Below are 22,585 nucleotides of genomic sequence, written 5' to 3'. Positions count from 1 at the left end.
AGACAAAGCAAAGTAAATTCAAGAATGCCTTAATAGGACACAGAACACACGCTAACATAAGAAACATTGTATTCCTACACTTAAATATTTCCTACACTTAAAATTAGTAAACTGGAAACTTTAATATTTCTGTTACTTCATTCATGTTTGATAGGAAATTTTCAGGATCTTCTGATCCTACAGTTTCAAGAAGTTGCTTCTAAACTGGATTTACTATCTTGCAAAATACATACTAGAAAACAGTTTAAAACTTGATCTCTTGTGTCCAAAGTAGCTGGCTGGCCACAAAATGTTCTCAGTCTTCTTTCTAAACTGTGCAATCATCCTTGAGAAGTGGCTGCTCGGGCTGGTACAGCACTGCCCAAACTCTCCGCCACCTAACCTGTCTGTGGCTCTGGTTCTCGCCCAGGGAATGTGACCAAAGGAGATGTGTGTCCTTTCCAGCTGGGTTTCTTTCTCAGTTGTGGTAAAATGTACGTAACATAGCACTTACCATTTTAACCCCTAAGTATTCAATTTAGTGGCATTAAATACATTCACAATGTTGTGTAATTATTGTCACTGTATCCAGACCATTTTCATCACCCCAGACAGATTTTGGACCCATTAAACAGTACCCCCAAACCCCCTCCTCCCAAGCCCTGGCAACTGCTATTCTACTGACTCTATGAATCTGTCTATTCCAGGTACCTCACAGAAGTGAAATCATATTGCTATTCTTCCTTTTGTGTCTGGCTTCTTTTGTTTAGGGTAATGTTAACAAAGTTCATCAATGTTGTAGTATGTATCAGAATTCTATTCCTTTTTATGACTGAGTAATATTCCAATGTACATATATTTTGTTCTGTATACCACATCTGTCTTCCACTCATCCACCAGGGAGCACATGGGTAGTTTCTACCCTTTTGCTGTTGTGAATAATGCTACAACAAACGTTTGTGTTTAAGTATCTGTTTGAGTCCTTGTTGTCAATTCTCTCAGGCATACACCTCAGAGGGGGACTTGTAGATCAGGAGGTAATTCTGTGTTTAACTTTTTGAGGAATCACTATAGCAGTTGTACCATTTTACACTGCCATCAGCGATGCATGAGGGTTCTCATTTCTCCATATCCTTATCAACATTTCCCTTTAAAAAAACCTGTCAACTTCATAGGTGTGAAGTAGTATCTCTTTATGGTTTTGATTTGCATTTCCCTAATAACAAATAATATTGTGTATCTTTTCAGATGCTTACTGGCAACCTGTAGGTCTTCTTTCGAGAAATGTCTATTCAAGTCCTTTGCCCATTTTTGAATTATGTTGTTTGGGTTTTTGTTGTTGAGTTATAGGTGTTCTTCATATATTCTGGAAATTAATCCCTTATCAGATAAATGATTTGCAAGTATTTTCACATCTAGCTGGGGTTGTTAAGAAGCAGGTGTGCCCTCTTCACTATTTTACTCTTCTGCCCACTGGATGTGGAGGACACTAAAAACCAGAGGAATAATGGAGCCATGAAATGGAAGGAGATGGGCACCACAAGGAAGAAAGCTTCCACTGACCAAGAAGGCCACATATTCTACTATTTACATAACCAATAAACTTCTTTTGTATTCTACAGAAATTTTGTTCCTTTTCTCCATAGGCTACCATTACCTAATCTAACAGAGTCCTCTTTCCAAATGTTCAGTCATTCTGATTGTAAGACCTAAAATTTCACAATTTCCATCCCCTAGATTGCATTGCCATGAGTGCCCCTTAAATATGGTCTTGGGCATTCTCTGATTAACCCTCCTTTTTTCAATTATCACAAACTAACAGCATCATAATTTTCTTAAGATGGACTCCCTCCATTCCTCTTTTTGGAAATGAGATCCTTTCCATCCCACAATCTTAGCATCCCCATTTCTCTGTAACTTCTTAAGAATGATGACTGAGTATAAACTTTCAGTTATAAGATGAATAAGGTCTGGGCGTCTAATGTACAGCATGGTGATTATGGTTAATGATCCTGTATTGTATATTTGAAAGTTGCTAGAATGTTCTCACCACAAAAAAAAAGGTACTTATGTGATATAACTCTGCACTATTTGTATAATAAATCAACACATTTATACACCTTAAACAGTCACTCTCTTATACGTCAATTAAATCTCAGAAAGAAGGAAAGAGAAAGAATCTTATAAATATCTAATTATGAAAAAAGAACAATGGCTCAGAGATCATATTTGGGAATCTTTCAGTATACTGCATTATAAACTATTAGAAGTGTTCAAGTTTAACTCATTTAAAATGGCTGATACTATCTTAGAATCAAATAATTTATCTTGGGCTTCACTTCTCTCATTCCAAGGATCTGTTTATATCGTCCCACGTGAGGACCACTCAGCTATTTTTAGTACTCTTAAACACCTATGCAAATTTTATTAATTATACATGGAAATTTTACATATATTATCATTTAATCCTCAAATCAAACATATGAAATAGGTACACTATCCTAAAGAGATTAGGACCCAAAGTATCTCACAGATAAGTTGTAGACTCAGGATTCAAACCCAGCTATTTCAATTGCCAAACCATGTAACCTTCTTTTACTTGCATGCTAACTTCTCAAATTCTTCCCTAAATAATGGGTTTATATCTTTTTTTTCTTTGAAGAGTGTTTCAAAAACCTTTCAGTAGTTCTTTGAAATATTTAGAGGAGGCCTATAGATTCACACCTTCCATTATATGTGCTTTCCTCCTATTTAACATGTTTTTAATCTGATTTAATAAAAAAGCCTGTTAAATGACTTTTTTCCTTTTACTAAAAAAAACTTTTTTGATACATGATAATGTGGCTTTGATATTTCTGAGTATTTCTGACATTAAAAAGCCTAACTGAGGGCTGGTGAGGACATTCTTGGGAAGGGGAGTAATGGTGCACAGGTCCTTCTAGCTCAAAGAAACCTGAAAGAAAGGTAAGTGGACAGTTCTACCTATCTAACATCTAGTTGTCCTTATTTTAAAATCAAATACAAAAAAAAGATACAAAAATGAGATCACTGCTTCTAAGTTGTTAGCTCCCCAGAATTGCTCAGCTAAGTCCAAGATTATGGTCTCAGCCTCTGGCAGTGACTTTCAGTGTACTCCAAAGTGATAGGATCTGCCCTTGGGAGATCAGTGAGCTGTATCCCAAAGGTGAGGAACTAGGTGAGAACTAAAGAAAAACCAGCAGCTCAAATTTTACTCAGTTTGGTGGCCTTAAGACAATCCAGCACACATGTCTTACTTAAATATGTGTGGAGGGAAGAAAGACACAAAGCACATCACAATAGATGAGGTCAGCAGTCGGACAACACATATGGTTGGTGCATTCCGTGGCTGAGCTCGTGAGCGGAGTGCAGACTTGAAGCACTTATTCTAGAAATGGAATATGAGCACTACCATTCATTCAGTCAGAGCATATTTACTGAGCAATTTCCATGCCCTATAAATTAGGCAGCAGAGTCCTTTGTGAATGGAACAGGCAGGTGCCAGGCGCTGTGGGGATTTCCTTCTCACAGAGGACTGGGACATTAAGCAATTAATGCGTAATTCATATTTTAATTAAAGCTGTGAAAAGCACAACAGAGGAGAATATGGAGTATCCAGGAGGGTTCCTTGAGGAAATGGTGTTTGAACTGAGCTCTGAAGGCAGTAAGGAGGACAGAAGGATAGGAAATGATATATGGGAAGGTAGAAGGTGTGGGGTAGAAAGAAGCATGGCACAGGACAAATACTAAGATATGGTGAATGAGGCCAAAGCACAGACAGCAGAGGGAAAAGTGGCTTAGGATAAAGTAGATAGAATGAGAGTGCTATGATACATTAATGATTCCATCCTTGCTCTTAAAAACAGCATAAAAGTTAGTATAGGGAGCAGTATAAGATTTGCCCCCTGAAATGACCATTCTGGCTATTGCTCTACAAAAAATAAGTCAGAGAATTCTCTTATCTGCTACTCCAATGTTCTCCTGACAAACCACCTCTGAAATCCCTAGTAGGCAGCAATGCCATTAAAACATTTGAGATTTTAAATTTTATTTTTCTAAGATTTTATTTATTTATTTGAGAGAGAGAGAGTACACATAAGCAGGGGAGAGAGGGACAGAGGGAAAGGGACAAGCAGACTCCACACTGAGCAGAGAGCCCACCACAGGAATCACCCCCCGGACCCTGGGATTATGACCTGAGCCAAAGGCAGGCACTTAATGAACTAAGCCACCCAGGTGCCTTTGAAATTTTAAAATTTAAAGGAAAAGAATTCCTACAATTCAATAATAAAATAGACAATCCGAATAGACATTTCACTGAAGAATAGTCAATAAGCCAATGAAAGGATGCTCAACATCATTAGCCATTATGGAACTGCATGTCAAAACCATCTGAGCTATCACCTCACTCTACTAGGACAGTCATATAAAAAAGGTACAAATAACCTTTTCTCTGTTCTTTTTTTTTTTTAATGATTTTATTTATTTATTTGAGAGAGAGAGAGAGAGAGAATGAGAGGAGAGAGATCAGCAGAAAAAGCAGACTCCCTGCCGAACAGGGAGTCTGATGTGGGACTCGATTCCAGGACTCCAGGATCATGACCTGAGCCGAAGGCAGTCGCTTAACCAACTGAGCCACCCAGACGCCCCCCTTTTCTCTGTTCTTGATGGTTAATACTGCCACCGGAATAGGTCACCTTGCATCATTTTTTCTAGGATATGACAGGCCTTTTTAATCTGCACACTTACTTATTTATGGAGCATTTTCTACTGTTTTAAAGTATTTATCTGTTCAATTTGCTCAGGCTTCTTTCTTAAGAGCACCAATCAATCTTACTATGTTCTATCTTCTTTTCCAAGGATATTGATCATGGCCTCTATTTGTATTTTTAAATCATTATTTTCTTTTATGTCATTGTGTGACTTCCTGAAGTCTATTTGCTCTCTGATGATACCTTCAGCTGTACTGACTCAGTTTTTTGCACCTTCTGGTATGGCTTTCAGGTCTGTAACAGGTAATTTCCAATGTCACCAAAAAAAGTTTCCATCTTCCATTTCTTCCCAAGCTCTCCCAGTCAGCTGTTCATTTCCTTCTCTGTTTCATGTCTACTCCGAGCTCTTTCTGCATCTCTCCTTGAACTCCTTCATCTAGAGTGAGCCTGTTTACATCTCTCAGACTTAGAAAATGTGGATTCTTCTGTTTCTCTTGAAATGCTGGTCTTTTCTCTACCTTTCACATAAGTTTCCTTCCTCCAGTTTTTATGAATGGTTCCTTCCTGACGGTTACTCAGCTTTGAAAAAGAACAGGTTACCTGCTCAAGAAATATGAAAAGGGCCAGGGTCAGCATGAGTGGAATCAGTCTGCTACCTCCATGTGTATCTCATTAACATTCCAGAGATCCAAGTGGCCATCGCTAAGTCAATTCAGACAAAAGTTCCTGCCAAAGGCCCTCATTAACACATTTCCTAAGGTTGCTGCCTTCAGCTAGAAGGCAAGTTCAGAGATGACAGAACTGGTACATAAGCATGGTCTCCCCTGTAGCCTTCTACTTCCTATGGGTTCCCTAATGCCCCTGTGGTTCTGAACAGTTATCTTTTTAGGGACATCACCACTTGACTGACCTGTATCTTGTCACTCCAATCAAGGACTTATCAGATATGTCTTTCAGGATTGTGGCACTTATTTGGGGGAAATGTACACCTTGTTCAAAGTCTAAAGGTAGTGAATATTGCTCATATTTGTACAGAATTTGGCAGGTGCACCTCAAAGGTTTCAGCTTGAAGTTTAGCAGGATTTTTTTTCTTTGAAGATGAACCTGGAATTATGTTTTATGTGGACTGGGGGAAGTGGGAGTGAAATTAAGTGAGTTTTTCTTTCCCTGTTACTTTATCCAGAAACTTTCAGAGGGTCTGAAAAAAATCAAATCTGCGATTCATCTAGCAAGTAGTTATTTACCAAGCATGACACCAAAATAGTAGTAGTAATAATAGCTACTATTTGTTGGGACTCCATTATTTGTCAATTGCTTCACACACATGATTTCATTTAAATTTTCCCAATCCTTCAAAGAAGACTAAAGCTCTACTTTATCAAATTGATCAAAATCAATTATGATTTCATGGTCCCACAGTGAGGACACGATAGGATGATGGAATTTCAGATCTCTAAATTTTTCATTTTATGGAAGAAAAACTCAAATAATGCACTCCCTTTAAGAGTGGAACATATAAATAACATGGTAAGACAGGAGACTGGCCACCCCTCATAGGCAGACATACCCTCAAGAAGCAAAGACTGACAGGCCAAGCTTGAGTTTGCTTAATAACTCCTGTATCCTGAAGCCACTCCCCCAAATCCTGCCTTCACAGGTATTTTTTATAGTTTTCTGTTAGAACCTAGGTCTAATTATATGCTCAAATTTATCACTAAAAATTTATAGATATGGATATTTACATATAAAGAATTCATTTTATAGCTTTCTTGTTAGGGAGTGTTTTGTTAACTACAGCATATTTCCTGAGGGGTTTCAAAAGTCTCTAACAATTCATTCACCTGCAGAGTACCTAGATAAATATTATTATAGCCACTGTTTAAGTAGAAAACCAAGGAAATGGGGGGAAGGAGAGAATATTGATTTTTCCATTGATTAAGTATAGTCAAGTGTTGGTTAGTATGAGTAGGAAGACAAGAAAAGATATACTTTGTCTCAACACAGGCTGAAAGAGAACCTTGTGACATACCTCAGAATTCCACTAAAAGAAAATACTATCTTATATAGATAAAGCCCGATTAAGGATTTTCCAGATACTTAGTTATTTTTTAAATTTTATTTATTTGAGAGAGCGAGAGAGAGGGAGTGAGTGGGGAGAAGAGGAGAAGGACAATCAGTCTGCACTGAGTGCAAACTGACGTGAGTCTCAGTCCTAGGACCCTGAGATCGTGACCTGTCCTGAAATCAAGAGGCAGACACTCAACTGACTGAGCCACCCAGGAGGCCCTCCAGACACCCGGAAAACACCAGGGAAGTAAATGGAAATGACTGAATGACTGGGAGTAGAACACAGGGTTTGTTTTAGTTTTTGATTTTGGGGATTTCTGGAAGTCATGACAATGTTCTGGAATTAGATAGTGGATATGGTTGTACACATTGTGACTGTGGTAAAATCACCAAATTAGTAACTTTAAAATGTTGAATTTTGTGGTATATGAATTTGATCTCAAATTTTAAAACTACACTTTAAACAACTAAAATTTCACCAAATGAAGAAGAGTAAAATATTTTTTAGAACTGTCTTAAGAAACTTGAACACATCAATCCTTAAAATCAGTCTTTCCTCTCAAATCATCTATCGCTCAGAAACTGCTGTCAGGTACAACAGGGCATTTAGAAAGATGGAGTTCAGAAAACTGAGGTGAAATGCTTGGGCCACTGAGCAAATTAGGTCCTCAGCAGTCAGGGAGTCACACTGAGATTTTTGTGTCCTGAAAGACTAACGTGCTTATTTTTGCAGCATTGACCATGGCCACGAAAGCATTGAGGGATCTTGCAGCTGGACTGCATCCAGAAATAAACAGAACTGTAGAAGACCCAACTTCATCAGGGTCCATTAGAGTTCATCCTACTTAGGCAATCTGTTCATGTTAAGTTTTCACACTTAGCCTAGAGTGAGCCCCAGCCAACCTCCAGACACGAGAGTCAAAATAATGGGATTTTTGTTTTAATTTACTGATTTATGGGGTGGTATGTAATCCACAACAGCCAGTACAACTTGAAAAACAAAAACACCATCTAAAATAAATTGGTATAACTGAATAAATTCTCAATAATGGATGAAGTAAAATAAATGTCAAAATCAAGAAACACCATGCATTTTGAGAGATACGTTAGCAAGGGGTACTATAAATAGCTACACAGGGTAGGAAAGAACGAAATAGGTCTCTTAACAGCTAAAAAAAAAATCAATAACATATTTCTGGCATCTTAAACAGTAAGATATTGTAAAACGCAAATTGTGATATCACTGTAATCTAAACTCTACTTGGACACATAATACTGCAAGGTACTTTCTTCCCCCTGCAGGGAACTGAAATAAAAAAATGTTGTCTAAGTAGCTCCAAAGGGGGGAACCAGGATCAAGTAGGGTAGAGAAGTCAGTTTCAGCTCAATAAAAAGAAACCCTTCCTAACAATTAGAATTTGTCAAAGGTGAAGTGTGCTGTTTTGTGTAAAAAAGGGCTTTCCAATGCCAGAGCCATACACATAGTAATCTCTCAAGGTGACAGCCAATAAAAGATGCCAGCCCCAGGTGGGAGCTGAGTCCATTTTTCCAACCTGCATTATCATTCACTTCACCTAAAACTACTGGTCTGATCTTTACACGTTAGCCAAGGGAGGTAGGTAGGTAGGCAGGCAACCAACCAATCACCTAGTCCTCCATTAAAACTGAACTGAAGGGGCACCTGGGTGGCTCAGTCGGTTAAGCAACTGCCTTTGGCTCAGGATCCCAGGCCCTGAGATCGAGCCCCACATTAGGCTCCCTGCTCAGCGGGAGCCTGCTTCTCCCTCTCCTTCTGCCCTTTCTGCTCACTCACTCTCTCTCAAATAAATAAGTAAATGATCTTTAAAAAACACCCTTAACATCAGTCTAGCCACAAGTTTCTAGATGATTTTAAAGCTTTCAATAGCTTTTGACAAAAATAATGGCCCCATGCACCCTGAACATACCAACCAGTTCTGCTGACTTTTCCTACTGTTCTTCACCTCCCCACTATTCCTCCCACCTGGCAGCACACACCTGCTTCGTTCTGCACTTGCTTGTTCAACTGCCCACTGACCCCAGTTACCTGCGGGATTCGTTTCTTCACTTCTTTCAAGTTTTTACTTAACAATCACCTTCAAAGTGAAACCTTCCTTGCCTACCCAAAGTACTTATCACCACGTAACATCTAACGTTTTCTAACATAAACCTCTTCTTCATTAATTCTTATTTTCTGTACCAGAACATAAGTTACAAGAAGGCAGAGAAATTTATCAGTTTTGTACATTGCTGTATTCCTTGTACTACAACAATGCCTGGCACACACAGATCTGTTAGAAGACTGAATGCACTAGATTGGGGTGGTGGGGGGGGGAGGGTCAAATTCCCTGTTTTTGTAAATAAATTTTTATTGAAACAGTTATGCTCATTGCGTTATGTACTGTCTACATTTTTTCAGGGCTCTGAGCCTGGAAACGAGCAGCCGCCACAGAGGCTGTGGCCACAATGCCTAAAATACGTATTACCTGGCTCTTTCATAGAATGGTCTGCCGACCCCTAATGCCCAGTTGTGGAGCATGTCAAGTTCTGGTTCTAAATGTCTAGGTAACTGAAGTAGATTAACGATGGCCATGTATTCTCTGAAGCTCCGGCTATCAAGAGTTGGAACCTCTTTTCTCACCTCATGAACCACCCTGGCTTAGTGATCCCCCTCAACCAAGAGCATGGGATAGAAGGGGCATGAGACTTCTGAAGGGCTTGGCCGCTTCCATGCAGGCTCTTCCTGAATGTGGCTGCCATGTCAGGAAGCCCGAGGGAGTCCCCCTTGAAGGTGAGTGGCCCCCACTGAGGATCCAGGCATACAAGGTGGGGAGCCCAAGCCCATGTTTCCAACCCACAGAATGGGGAGAAAATAAATGACTTATTTTAAGTAACTTAGCTTTGGTGTGGTTTATTATCTAGCAAAGGCTAATTGATATAATCAAATTTATTAATTATCATTCTTAGATTAGCCTCTCAGGGCGAATTTCTGCTTCTCTTCATATACCTTCATACTATTACAATGGCAGCAGGCTCCTACTTAACTTATTAAATTATATGCAATTTTCTGTTATTTCTTTTTTTGCTGTTATTTCTTGATAACTTAACAAATAAATGTAATAAATACGTTGATTTGTAAAGATTTAAGAGTAGTTTTGAGAAAGTCTGGTTTAGTTACTGTATAATAGAGGCTGGCAAACCATGGCCAGTAGACTGGCCACCTACTTTTGGAAATAAAATTTTATTGAAACAGGTCATGGACATTTATGGATTCTCAATGGCTGCTCTATTAACAGTACTGAGTAGTAATGACAAAGACCATAAAGCCTACAAGCCTACAGTATTTGCTATTTGGTCCTTTGCAGGAAATGTTTGCCAACCTCTACTGTACAGCATTACTTTGAATCTTATTCACAAAAGTGAAAGAATCTAAGACAGCTATCAAGTACACTTTCAAAGCGCAAACAACTCTCAGTGATTTTCTGGTTTCTTAAGTAAACACCAATTCCAGGGGTTTCATAAACCTAGTAAGAAATGAGTATTTTGATTTCTGACACACCATAAACCAAAGGAGACAAACATAATTTCTTTAGATGCCTCTTTCAAGGTGCTACAGTTTTTTGGCTGCTGTAGTGTGTCAAGTAAATACATCTTTCTGACAGCTCTGCTGGTAAAACGGAGCTGGAATTAATATCCATTATTGAAAGGTCACTGCACAGGGACAAGCCAGCAGCCAGCTCTAAAATGTTAATAACTCTGATATTTTTCAAATGTAAATAAAAAGTCTTCCTTTGTTTTATAATTCTCTCCCTAAATGGTTCATTTAAAAATGAAAATGTTGAAACAAAAAATCTGAATGACATAATGTCATTGCATGCTGGTGATATGGCAGTGACTGTACTTAACAGAGTTAGCATGCTTTGTGGCAGGCCTACCGGGTGGCAGACACCGTACTGCGATGCACTTCATGGAGTCTAAGATGTCACTAATTGGCAGAAACAGCGCTATTTTATATACCACTAAGAAGGAAAAAAATGCTGCCAACCGCATTATGTCACATGCTTTATCACTCAGAACCCCATCCTACACTCCATGCAAGTGCTCCCTGAGACTTCTGATGAGTTTCTCACCTATTACCTTTATATGGACATAAAAAGGAATATGGAAATAAAATTAGTTGGTCTCATTTTTTTCTAAAAAGTTCTTCCCATTTGGAGGAGGACTCTTCTCATTTTTTAATTCAGAATCATTGCTGTCTGTGTTGTTGTGCACACTGTGTACCATCAGAGCACTGGTACAAGAGAGTGTGGCTGGAGCAGACCCTCCCGGGGTCTCTCCCTGTTGCTGGTGCACAGTCTGCAGATGAAACTCAGCTTAGCCACTGGCCCAACACAATGCCTTTATGAGGCACCCGGAAAGCAAGAATAATCATTTCCTCATCTACCTTATCATTCACTTACGTGGAGGTGATTTTTAAAGTATCGATGTTGGAAACAGCTCTATGTTCAGAAGAGGGAATTTAACTCTGTAGGAATTGTAATAAATATATAAACCAGTAATCAAGTCAGAACCAATCCAAAATAAAGATTAACAAGAAGATTTCATTCCAACCAACCACACACATTCAAAGCCGTGCAGTGGCAGGTTGTCAATGACTCTTCACATCGCCACACTCCAATGACTCTTAATATGCTCTAGGTTTGCAAACATGCATTAGGTCTTAACCCAACCCCAGAAAAATCAACACACACATTTAGTAGCCAAAGAGTTTGGAAAGCAGCAGAGCATGTTGGAAAATCAGACCTGGTGCTCATCTCCAGAAATGGGAAGCAGACCATTCTGAAGGCCACAGAAGCCTCTTCCCTTCCCCTCCTTTCTATCCTCTGCTAGCAGGTGCCAGCAACAGTTCCCAAAGTCTGAACTCCTGGAATTCACTACCCTTCCTCATCCTGCCATCCTTGCTGACTAACCCCTTCAGCCAAAGACCATGTAGAGTCATCATGCCCACTATCTCTACTTCTGGTGCCACAAGCAGTTTATGATCCCCAGTCATTCATCCACCATCTCCAGCACTCCAAACACAGACAGTTTTGCAAATCATCTTTCAAGGAAACACCCTACCCATTCTCAACCCCTGAACCCCTTCCACTGTGACATCTGCAACAGACCATCAGCAAAACTCCCAATCTGTCCACCTCTCTCTAAATGTATCTGAGCGAAGTCATCTATTCCATACTGCTGCTTCTAGACCTTTCTAGACCTGGCAAACGTTTTTCTTTAAGGGCCATAGGACAAATATTTCAGGCTTATGGGCCATGCATGTTGAATCTCAACTGTGGACAGCACCATTATACAACCAAACTACCAAAAACGCATGTAAATGAATAGACATGTCTATGTTCCAACAAAACTATATTTGCAAGAGCAAGCACCCAGCCAGCAGTCTACGGCTCACAACATATCAGATCAACAGTCTCTACCACCTGCTTCGTCTCTCCCAATTGCCATCACTCAGACCACTAAATCACTCCTGCTTACACCCTGAGCACTATATTAAAGCACAAATGTTAGTAACTAATGTTACTAACATTATTACCATTAACTAACACTGTTCTAGCCATAATTACTTTTGTGATTTCCAGTTCACCCCACAAAATCTGGAATGGGGCCATGAGAACTGAAGTTTCTCTGGTTGGGGGTAGAGACAGACTTTAAGAAGAAGAAAAAAAAACGAGCGTAAAATTGCCCCTCTGTAGAAGAAGGCCCTTGACACTTAAGCTTCATTAGCTTGGTGGTAAATCTGCCTGAGCTTCTTCAGCTGCTCCGGCTCAAACCGTTCATTGAGCACAAAATCTCTGTAGCCATTGAGATCACCTCATAAACAATCCTTCCATGCCTGATTTCATACTTCCCTAAGTTCCTGCCCTTTAGCATTTTGTCCTTCATCCTGCCTCAGCCCTGGAATTCCATGCTTTCACAAGCCAGTAGCTGCAACCTCTCTAATCTCAATTTCAGCCATCTGACTCCTCACCCCCTCTCCCTACCAGCCAATGGGGCAACTAAGAGCCCTATGGGCACTGTTTCACAGTATCCTAATCCTCAGACCAAGTTAGAATGCTTTGAAGGGATTCATGGGTGGGCTATTGGTTTAATGTAACAAATACCAGTAAGACTTACAGGAAACTGAGTGATGTCACTAAGATGGTGATACAGATTATTCCTGACTCTGCTCCCCTCACAACAAGTGATAACTGTTCAGGAACAAGACACCACTGAGAGAATCCTAGAACACGGAGATGAGACTGAAGCACACCCTGTTTCAAAGAGACTGAGACAGACCATATCTGAAGAGTAAGAGAAGCAGCTCCATATTGGCCACATTGCCCCTCCCCCAAGCCAGTGTAGCACCCCAGGGAAAGGTCTCTCTGAGCCTTTAATTCAACATTGGGAAAAAAAGAACCTGCAGGGAAAACCAGCAGCCCCCCAAGATTGTGGGTTGCTATGCAGGAGCCCTTGGTCTGATCTTGTACCACAGGGATTGCCAAGGGAATCTGTAGAGCTCCGCCAATGGAAGCTTGACTAGCGGGGAGGGGCTGGCGACATCCAACATGGGTATCTTGGCAGACTGAGCTTGTTCCTGAGGTGACCAAGTAGTAATCTCAATGAATGGTTCTGCTGAGTCACAGCCTCACCTGCTATGAAAAGTGATTTTGAGCGCAATCTGACCAGTAGGGCTAGTGACAGCTGGAAGCAGTGTGGACCAGTGGCACCACAGGCAGGTGAGCAGACAGAGCTGATCACCCACAGAGAAAAGCCAGAACTGGGTATGGAGCATCCTGTACTAGAAACGAGCAGGGGGATTCGTTCACAGCCAAGACTGAGGGTCATTCCTGACCCTTCCCAACTGGAGTTTGGAATTGAGAGTAGCCTTGCACAGACCCTCCATGTCATATTCATGCAAGCAGCAACATAGCCTCACTCACTATGGGAGTGTCATTTGGCCCCATCTGACCAGATGGGCTGTGACAAATCCTAGAAGCTGTGAAATCTGATAGCACTTGAGCCAAGAGATAGGCAAGCAGGGAGAAAAGTTTGCAGAGGAAAGCCAATGGCCTTGTTCAGTCAGAGAACTTGGGATGTAAGTTGGCTTGACTTAAGACAACAATGAGCTTTACCAGCTTTAGAGCTGCTTCTCCTACTGTCTCCAGATAGGAAATCTAATTCAAAGCCCTGCTGATTCCTGAATATAGCCTTCTATAACCAGGGAACCTAACAAGAGCATGCAGGAAATTTTAGAGCCCATTCAATAATAAACGTAGAGTGGTCCACTAGCAGAGAGCACAGTCAATGGTTTCCCCCATCTGTAGAGCAAAACTGGTGCCCTCACATGACTGGGGAATTCAGGACACAGCGTGACCTAATTCACATTCCCAAATGAGCTATACAGGTGCTGAGTGCCATCCTGCTGCCCTGGCCAGAGGCAGGGCTAATTTATAGCCCCAGTCTAGTCCCCAGTCTTGACCATCTAGTAAGCCTAGTCAGAGAATCCAACCAACCATGGAGCCCATCCCACAGCCTCACTCAAGTAGGGAATGGAGCCAACAGTCCTATCCAACTGTTCTGTGCCTGTGGCACATCCATCGCTGTCCTCAAAAGAAAATTAGCTGCCTTATCACAAAATAGACCAAAATAGCCCATCCCACCTGCTCAAGGTCATTACCAGCAGACACACCCAGAAACCCAAACTGGGCTAACTGGTGAAGATTAATCTCTGCCAAAGCAAAGTTGTAAACTTGAGGATATTGATTACTCAAATGTATGGATATCAGCCTAAAGAATCAGGATCATGAAAAGTAAAGATGACAACACCAAAGGAAACTAATAAAGCTCCAATAACTGGCCCCCCAAAATGGAGATCTCTGAACTGTCAGACAAAGAATTCATAATAAGCCTTTTAAGGAAGCTTAGTGAACTATAAGAAAACACATTACCCTATAATTGGGTAATGGGCATTAAGGAGGGCATTTGATGTAATGTAAATGAATTAGGAAAACAATGCATAAACAAAACAAGAAGTTCAACAAGGAAATAGAAACCATCAAAAAAACAAACAAACAGAAATCCTAGATTGAAAAATACAATAACTAAACTGATGAACTCAATAGAGTTTCTAGTAATACAGAAGAAAGAACCAGCGATCTGGAGTATAGGACATGGTAATACCCAGTCATAAAAGCAAAAGGAAAAAGCAACAAAAGAATGAAATACCCTATATGAATTATGGGGGCACTATGAAAGGAAACAATATTCACACTATGGAGATTCCAGAATGAGAAGAGAGAGAACAGAAAGTATATTTAAAGCAACAACGGCTGAAAACTTCCAGAAGCTGGGGAGAGAAATGGACATCTCTATGTCTGAGGCCCAAAGGACCCCAAATAGGGTGAACCTGAATAGAGTTACAGAGGTGCACTCTGTAACAAAAGTTAAAAACAAAGGAAGAATTTTAAAAACAGCAAGATAAAAGAAGGAAGTTAAATACAAGGGAAACTCCTACAAGACTACTGACAAATTTCTAAACAGAAACTTGCAGGCAAGGAGTGAATGGGATGGCATATATAAAATACTGAAAGAGAATAACTGTCAACCAAGAATTCTATACCTCATGAAGCTGTCTTCCAGAAATGAAGAATGAATAAGGATTTTCCTAAACGAGCAAAAAGAGTTAACTACCATCAGAAATGCCTTCCAATAAATGCTAAAGGAAATTCTTTGAGTGGAAGTAAAAAGTAAATAGTAAAAGTAAAATATCATCATAAAAATATAAAAAGACAGTGTAAATCTCACTGGTAATGGTTTAAGTATATAATCATAGTTAGATTCTGCAATATGTTAATAGTGGTGAATAATTCACTTACAACTCTAGTTCGCAAGTTTAAAAAAATAATGTATTAAAAATAATAACTACAATAGTCTGTTATTAATTATACAACATAAAAAAACACATAAATTGTAACAGCAATAACCTTAGAGAAGTAAAAGTGCCAAGTTTAAAAATTCTACTGAAGTTGTTATCAGCTTAAAATAGGGTGTTACAAGTTTGAAATATCTTATGTAAGCTTTATGGTAATCACAAGGAAAGAACCCATAATAATTACACAAATAACATAATAAAGAATTCAAAGCAAAGAGATGGCAAAAGACATGAAAACTAAAAAAAAGCAGGATAAGAAACAAAGAATAATGAATCTGTAAGATAACCAGAAACAATCAAGAGAGTGGCAAAGGTTAGTCCCTACCTATCAATAATTACTTGAAACAGATTAAATTATCTAATTAAAGGACACAGAGTGGATTTTAAAAAACCCAACAATATGTTGGCTACAAGAGACTTCACTGAGAGTGAGGGATTAAAAAAGGACATTTTCATTAAGTGGTAACTAAAAAAAAGCAGGATCGGCTGTACTTATATCAGACAAAATGAATTTCAATGAAAAATTATCAAAAGAGACAAAGAAGATCATTATATAACGAGGAAGAGGTCAATACAAGAAGATATGACAATTATAAATAAGATATGCTTAACACTAGAAAACAAACTGAGGGCTGGAGGGGTGGAGGATAGGGGGAGGGGGTAATTGGGTAATGCGCATTAAGGAGGGCATTAAGGAGGGCATTTGATTTTATGAGCACTGTGCGTTCTCTGCAACTGATCAATCACTAAATTCAACCCCTGAAATTAATAGTAGAGTATATGCTAATTAAATTGAATTTAAATAAAAAATTTAAAAAATTTATTTGGCAAATATAGGAGCTTCTAAATATATAAAGCAAAAACAGATGTAAAAGGATAAATAACAGCAATACAATAATAGTTACTTTAATACCCTACTGTCAACAACGGATAAACCATCCAGACAGACAATCTATAAGGAAACAGATTTGAACAACACTAGAGACCAAATAGAGCTAAGAGACATACACAGAACATTCTAACCGACAACAGCAGGATACACAGTCTCCTTGAATGCACACTGACCACATTCTAAGACAGACCATGCATTAGGCCACAAAATCAGTCTTAGAAAATTTAAAAGGACTGAAATAATATCAAGTACCTTCTCTGGTCACAGTGGCATGAAACTAAAAATCAGTAACAATAGGAAAACGAAAATTCACAAATACATGGAAATTCAACACTCTCCTGAACAACCAATGGCTCTAAGAAGAATTACAGGTGAAATTTAAAACAAAGTTTGAGACAGATAGAAATAGAAATATATCAGAATTTATGGGATACAGCAAAAGTAGTTCTAAGAGGGAAGTCCGCAGTACTAACACTTACATTAAGAAGCAAGAAAGAGGGCGCCTGGGTGGCTCAGTGGGTTAAAGCCTCTGCCTTCGGCTCAGGTTATGATCCCAGGGTGCTGGGATCAAGCCCCACATTGGGCTCACTGCTCAGCAGGGAGTCTGCTTCCTTCTCTCTCTCTCTCTCTGTCTGCCCCTCTGCCTACTTGTCTCTCTCTATCAAATTAATACATAAAATCTTTAAAAAAAAAAAGTGAGAAAGACCCCCAAAAAACAACCTAAATCTACACCTTAGAAGACAGAAAAAGATAAACCAACTAATAATGTAATTGGCATCGTACAGTGACAGATGGGAGCTACACTTGTGATGAGCACAGCATAATGTACAGACTTGTCAAATCACTATGTTACACACTAGAAACTAACTATACCTCAATAAAAAAAAAAAGAACTGATCCCAAAGAAAATAAGAAAGATTAGAGTATACATAAATGAAATAGAAAACAGAAAAACAGTAGAAAAGGTTAACCAAACTAATAGTTGGTTATTTTGAAAAGATAAACAAAATTGACAAACGCTTAGTTAGATTAACTAAAAGAAAGAGGGAGGGTGGGAGGGAAGAAGAGAGAGACAGAGAAAGGACTTGAATCAACAAAATTGTAAATGAAAAAGGAAGTATTGCAATGGATTCTACAGAAATTCAATGTATCATTAAGAGGCTACTATGAACCAACAATACACCAATGAACTAGAAAACTTAAAAGCAATAGAAAAATTCTTAGAAGTCTACAATTTACCGAGACTAAATCAGGAAGAAATAGAAAATCTGAAGACTGATTACTAGTAAGGTTAATGAATCAGTAAGCAAAAACCTCCCAATGAAGTGAAGCCCACGACCAAATGGCTTCACTTGTGAATTTTATCAAACATTGAAAGAATACCAACTCTTCTCAAACGCTTCCAAAAAATCAAAGTAGCAGGAAACATTGCTGAATTCATTTTATAAAGCCAGAATTTATCCCGTTATCAAGACCACAACAGGACACTACTAAGAAAGAAAACTAAAGGCCAATATCCTTGATGAATACAGATGCAAAAATTATCAACAAAATACTAACAAACCAAAGTCAGTAGCACATTAAAAAGGATCATTCACCATGATCAAGTGGGATTCAAGGATGGTTCAACATATACAAAATCAATGTGATATATCACATTAACAGAATGGAAAAAAAGAACATATGATCACCTTAATAGACACAGAAAAAGCATTTGACAAAATTCAACATCCATTCATGATAAAATCTAACAAATTAGGCATCAAAAGAAAAAGGCATATATGACAAGCTTACAGTTTAACATCATCCTCAATAGTGAAAAAGATAAGGTTGCCCATTCCCACCAACATAGTACTAAAAGGCCTCACTAGAACAATCAGGGAAGAAAAAGAAATAAGAGTCACTACAAAGGCATGTGAAAGGAATGGCAAACAAAGAAGTAAAACTGCCTCTATTCGTAGATGACACTATTTTATATAAAGAATCTCTAAAGACCCAACCAAAAAACTGTTAGGTGTCATCAGTAAATCAATAAAATTGCAGGATAAAAGATTAACAAAAATTCAGTAGCATTTCTATATGATAACAATGAATTTTCTGAAAAAGAAAGAAATCAATCCCAATTCCAATAGCATCAAAAGCAACAAAATGCTTAGGAATAAATTTCAGTAAAGAAATGAAAGATCTCTACTCCAAAAAATACAAGATGTTAATGAAAGAAACTGAAGAAGAAAGGAAGAAATGGAAAGGTATCTAATGTTCATGGATTGGAAGAATTAATAGTGTTAAAATATGAAAAATACCAAAAGCCATCAATATATTTAATGCAATCCCTATTAAGATACCAATGACAATTTTACAGAAGTAGAAGAAACACTCCGAAAAAACTTTGTGCAACATAAAAAACCATCAGGAAAGTGAAAAGACAAACTATTAAATGAGAAAAAATATTTGCAAATCATATATCTGATAAGAGGCTAATATCCAGAATATATAAAGAAATCCTACAACTCAATAGCAAAAAAAAAAAGTAACCCAATTAAAAAACGGGTAAAGAACCTAAATATGCATTTCTCCAAAAGGTGAACAGGTAAGTGAAAAGATGCTCAACATCACTGGTTACTAGAAAAATGCAAATTAAAACCACAGTGAGATACCATCTTATGGCTATTAGGATGGACACCATCAAAAAGACAAGGGCTAACAAATGCTGGCATGGATGAGAAAAAGGACCCTTGAGCACTGCTGGCGAGAAAGTAAATTGGTGCACCCACTATGGAAAACAAGATGGAGGCTCCTCAAAAAGGAAAAAAAAAATAGACCTATCCTATGATCCAGCAATTCTGAGAATATATCCATAGGACTAAAACACTCAAAAAGATGTCTGAAACTGCATGTTAATAGTAGCATTATTTATAATAGCCAGACATGAAAAAAACCTCAGTATCTATTGAACAATAAATGGATAAAGAAGTTATGGAGTGTGCATGTATGTCTGTGTATGCATGTATGTGGTTACATACATCATACATACATACATATATAGGTGGAGGGTTGGGAAAGGAGGAACAGGAATAAGGTGTAAAAAGGCACAAGCCCCCAGCTGTAGAAAAACAATTAAGTACTAGGAATATAACATACAACATGATGACTACAGCTAACACTGCTGTACAACATAGAGGAAAACTGTTGAGTAAATGCTAAGAGTTCTCACTGTAAGGAAAAAATTTGCCCATCTTTTTTTTCTTTTCATTCTACCTATAGGAGAAGATGGATGTTAGCTTAACTTATAGTGGTAATCATTTCACAGTATATGCAAATCAAACCAGCATGCTCTATGCCTTAAACTTACACAGTGTTGTTATGTCAGTTATTTCTCAATAAAACTGGAAAAAATTATAGGAAACTAACAAAGATTTCAATAGATTTATACTGTAAGAAGCACCACAGATTTGGACTAAAAAGAGCGGGGATAATTCCTTTAAGAATGAAAAGAGGTTGTAGAGCCCCAAACATCTATGGACAGGAATCAGGCTTAGAACCTTATTCAGCTACAATTATGAGCCATCTTTATGGAACAAGAACAATGATCCAGAAGTTAGAGGTAAGAGCCATGGAGTAGCAGTTGCAGGGAGAACTACTCTGAAAGCAAGAGATATTTTTCTTCCCCTGTGGAACAAAGGGAAATCAGGAAATAACGTTTGCCAAGATTTCAACATTGTCATGCATCAGTGATTGCTATGTCCTTTTAGTTTTTCCTTTTATTTTTTTAAATATTTTTATTTATTTATTTGACATAGATCACAAGTAGGCAGAGAGAGAGAGAGAGGAGGAAGCAGACTCCCTGCTAAGCAGAGAGCCCAATGCAGGGCTCAATCCCAGGATCCTAGGATCATGACCTGAGCTGAAGGCAGAGGCTTTAACCCACTAAGCCACCCAGGTGTCCCTAGTTTTTCCTTTTAAACGAGAGTTTCTATGAGGGCATTTCTTTCTATATATCCTCATCGGAGTCTAGAGATGTGGCAGAGCAGATAACTTGTGTCCTTAGTTCACAAGTCTTCAAGTTTGAAAGGACCAAAATTCAAGGAGCTACACCTACCAAAAATGTATCCAAGGGGTCTCATGATATCTAGACTTAATTTAGATGACTACACCCTAGTTATGAAGCCTTGAAAAAACCACGATATCCTTCAGCTGGGGAATGGATTTAGAAAAAAAAAAATTAAAAAAAAAAAAAAACAACTGTGGTATATCCAGACAAATGGAGTATTACTCAGTGCTGAAAAGAAATGAGTTAACAAGTCATGGAAAGACATGAGGAACCAGAAATGCATATCACTAGGTAAAAGTCACCAATCCTAAAAAGCTACATACTCTAGGATTCCAACAGTGCCATTCTGGAAAATTATACTAGAGAGACAATAAAAAGACAATTGGAAGGGGAAGATATAAATGGGGCAGGGGTTATATGAGAAATTTCGGTACCTACCTCGCAATGTAATTTTAAACCTAAAACTAGCCTAAAAAAATAAAGTCTTAAAAAAACATTTTTAATCTTAATGTTATAGATATGCACAAGAAGTAACAAAGCCACCCTCAACTCATCTGATCTTATTTTCTAAGATGTCTTGAACTAAATGTTTTTATTCTGACTGACAGCAGTAAGTCTAATTACCATGCTCACACTAATATTTCTTGGTTTATCATCTGTAACACTGCCTATAGGAGGAAGGAAATTTTGAGCCCTAAAGGAAAATAAATGAACTTAGAGAAACTAACACAACCCAACCACATTTCCTATTTTCACTGATAACATTATTATTCATAGATTCTTAAATATATATTTTGATTCATCACCTTTGAATAGCACTTCTTGACTCCCTGCTCTTGACTCCCTGCTATACATGATGAGGAAAATAACAAAGAGGCAGAAATCAAGACTCAAAACAGATTCTAAGGAGCATTTACCTTGTTCATAAAGTAGCTTCATATTTGAATCTTTGCAGGCAACCAGATTGTTGAGCAATGCAATCACACTTTGCATAGTGTTACCCAGAATGTTCTCCTGATGTTCCTGCAATAGATCACAATTTCCATCATAACTATATAGAATTCCACATACATCATGATAGAGACAAGTGGTCAAATGACCTCCATCCCTTCAGTCTTTGCATAAAGTTAAACAATTATCTTTCTGTGCTTTAATGAAGCAGACCCTTCTGCGTTACGGCACTCCCCATCAGGGCGTTAAGTCAGAGGGGAGGCAGCATGAACCCGTCAGGGTACCAGCACCGCAACATGCACTCCCTTACCCATGAGCTGAGTGACAACCACATAGCCTCTGGGCTTTAGCTGGGGGCAGGGGTGTCAGAGTGACTAGAAATCAACCACATGGAGCTAAGGAGACCACACACCTGAAAGTGACTAAGGTCACAAAATAAAGCTACCACGTCTCAGAGTGACAGATGCAACAGGGTGACCAGGAAACCCTGGATGGACACATGGTTTTCAAAGCTTACAGAAACATCAGCCCTGCATCTGCTTCTGAAGCTGCTCTGTCCCCAGATGTGTGCCTTGCAGCCATACCAGCCACCTGATGTTCCAAGTCTCACCATCTAGTTCTTCACTTGATCTGAGACAAAGGGTTTGCATTGCAAACCCCGTGCCTAAGAATTTCTACCCTTCTTTAGAAACACACACACTTAAGAGTAGATGTTCATGTTTGAATGTTCCACTGACACCAGTTTAAGAAGATGAATATGGAAGCGATGGTCTGCCACCAATTTCAACTAATTATTCCTACAGCTGGTTGGAAGGAAGGGGTGATTAATAAGCACAAGATGACACAACATGTTATTCATGATAAAGTAACTAACGATACATAGGAAAAGAGAAGATAATACATCTTTTTCATTTTCTTTTTCT

General features: G+C 38.6%; 1 protein-coding gene across 7 annotated transcripts in view; it reads right to left on the bottom strand.

Annotated features, from left to right (window-relative positions):
- Positions 1 to 22,585, bottom strand: part of ULK4 (unc-51 like kinase 4) — a 653,086-nt gene that overhangs the window by 264,093 nt on the left and 366,408 nt on the right. For 4 of the 7 annotated variants that reach the window (XM_004754228.3, XM_013057115.2, XM_013057114.2 and 1 more), the window contains one exon: positions 21,629 to 21,734. The exons of 2 other annotated variants lie outside the window; for them this stretch is intronic. In XM_004754228.3, the coding sequence (XP_004754285.1) occupies positions 21,629 to 21,734 (106 nt within the window). Of the gene's footprint in view, positions 1 to 4,597; positions 5,310 to 21,628; positions 21,735 to 22,585 lie in introns of those variants that run through there. One more of the 7 variants, XM_004754231.3, reaches the window with a different exon arrangement.

Source organism: Mustela putorius, unplaced genomic scaffold (assembly GCF_011764305.1).
Source record: "Mustela putorius furo isolate JIRA1106 unplaced genomic scaffold, ASM1176430v1.1 tig00003834_pilon_pilon_pilon, whole genome shotgun sequence".
NCBI classification, from domain to species: domain Eukaryota; kingdom Metazoa; phylum Chordata; class Mammalia; order Carnivora; family Mustelidae; genus Mustela; species Mustela putorius.
This window is presented reverse-complemented; position numbering and strand designations above follow the sequence as displayed.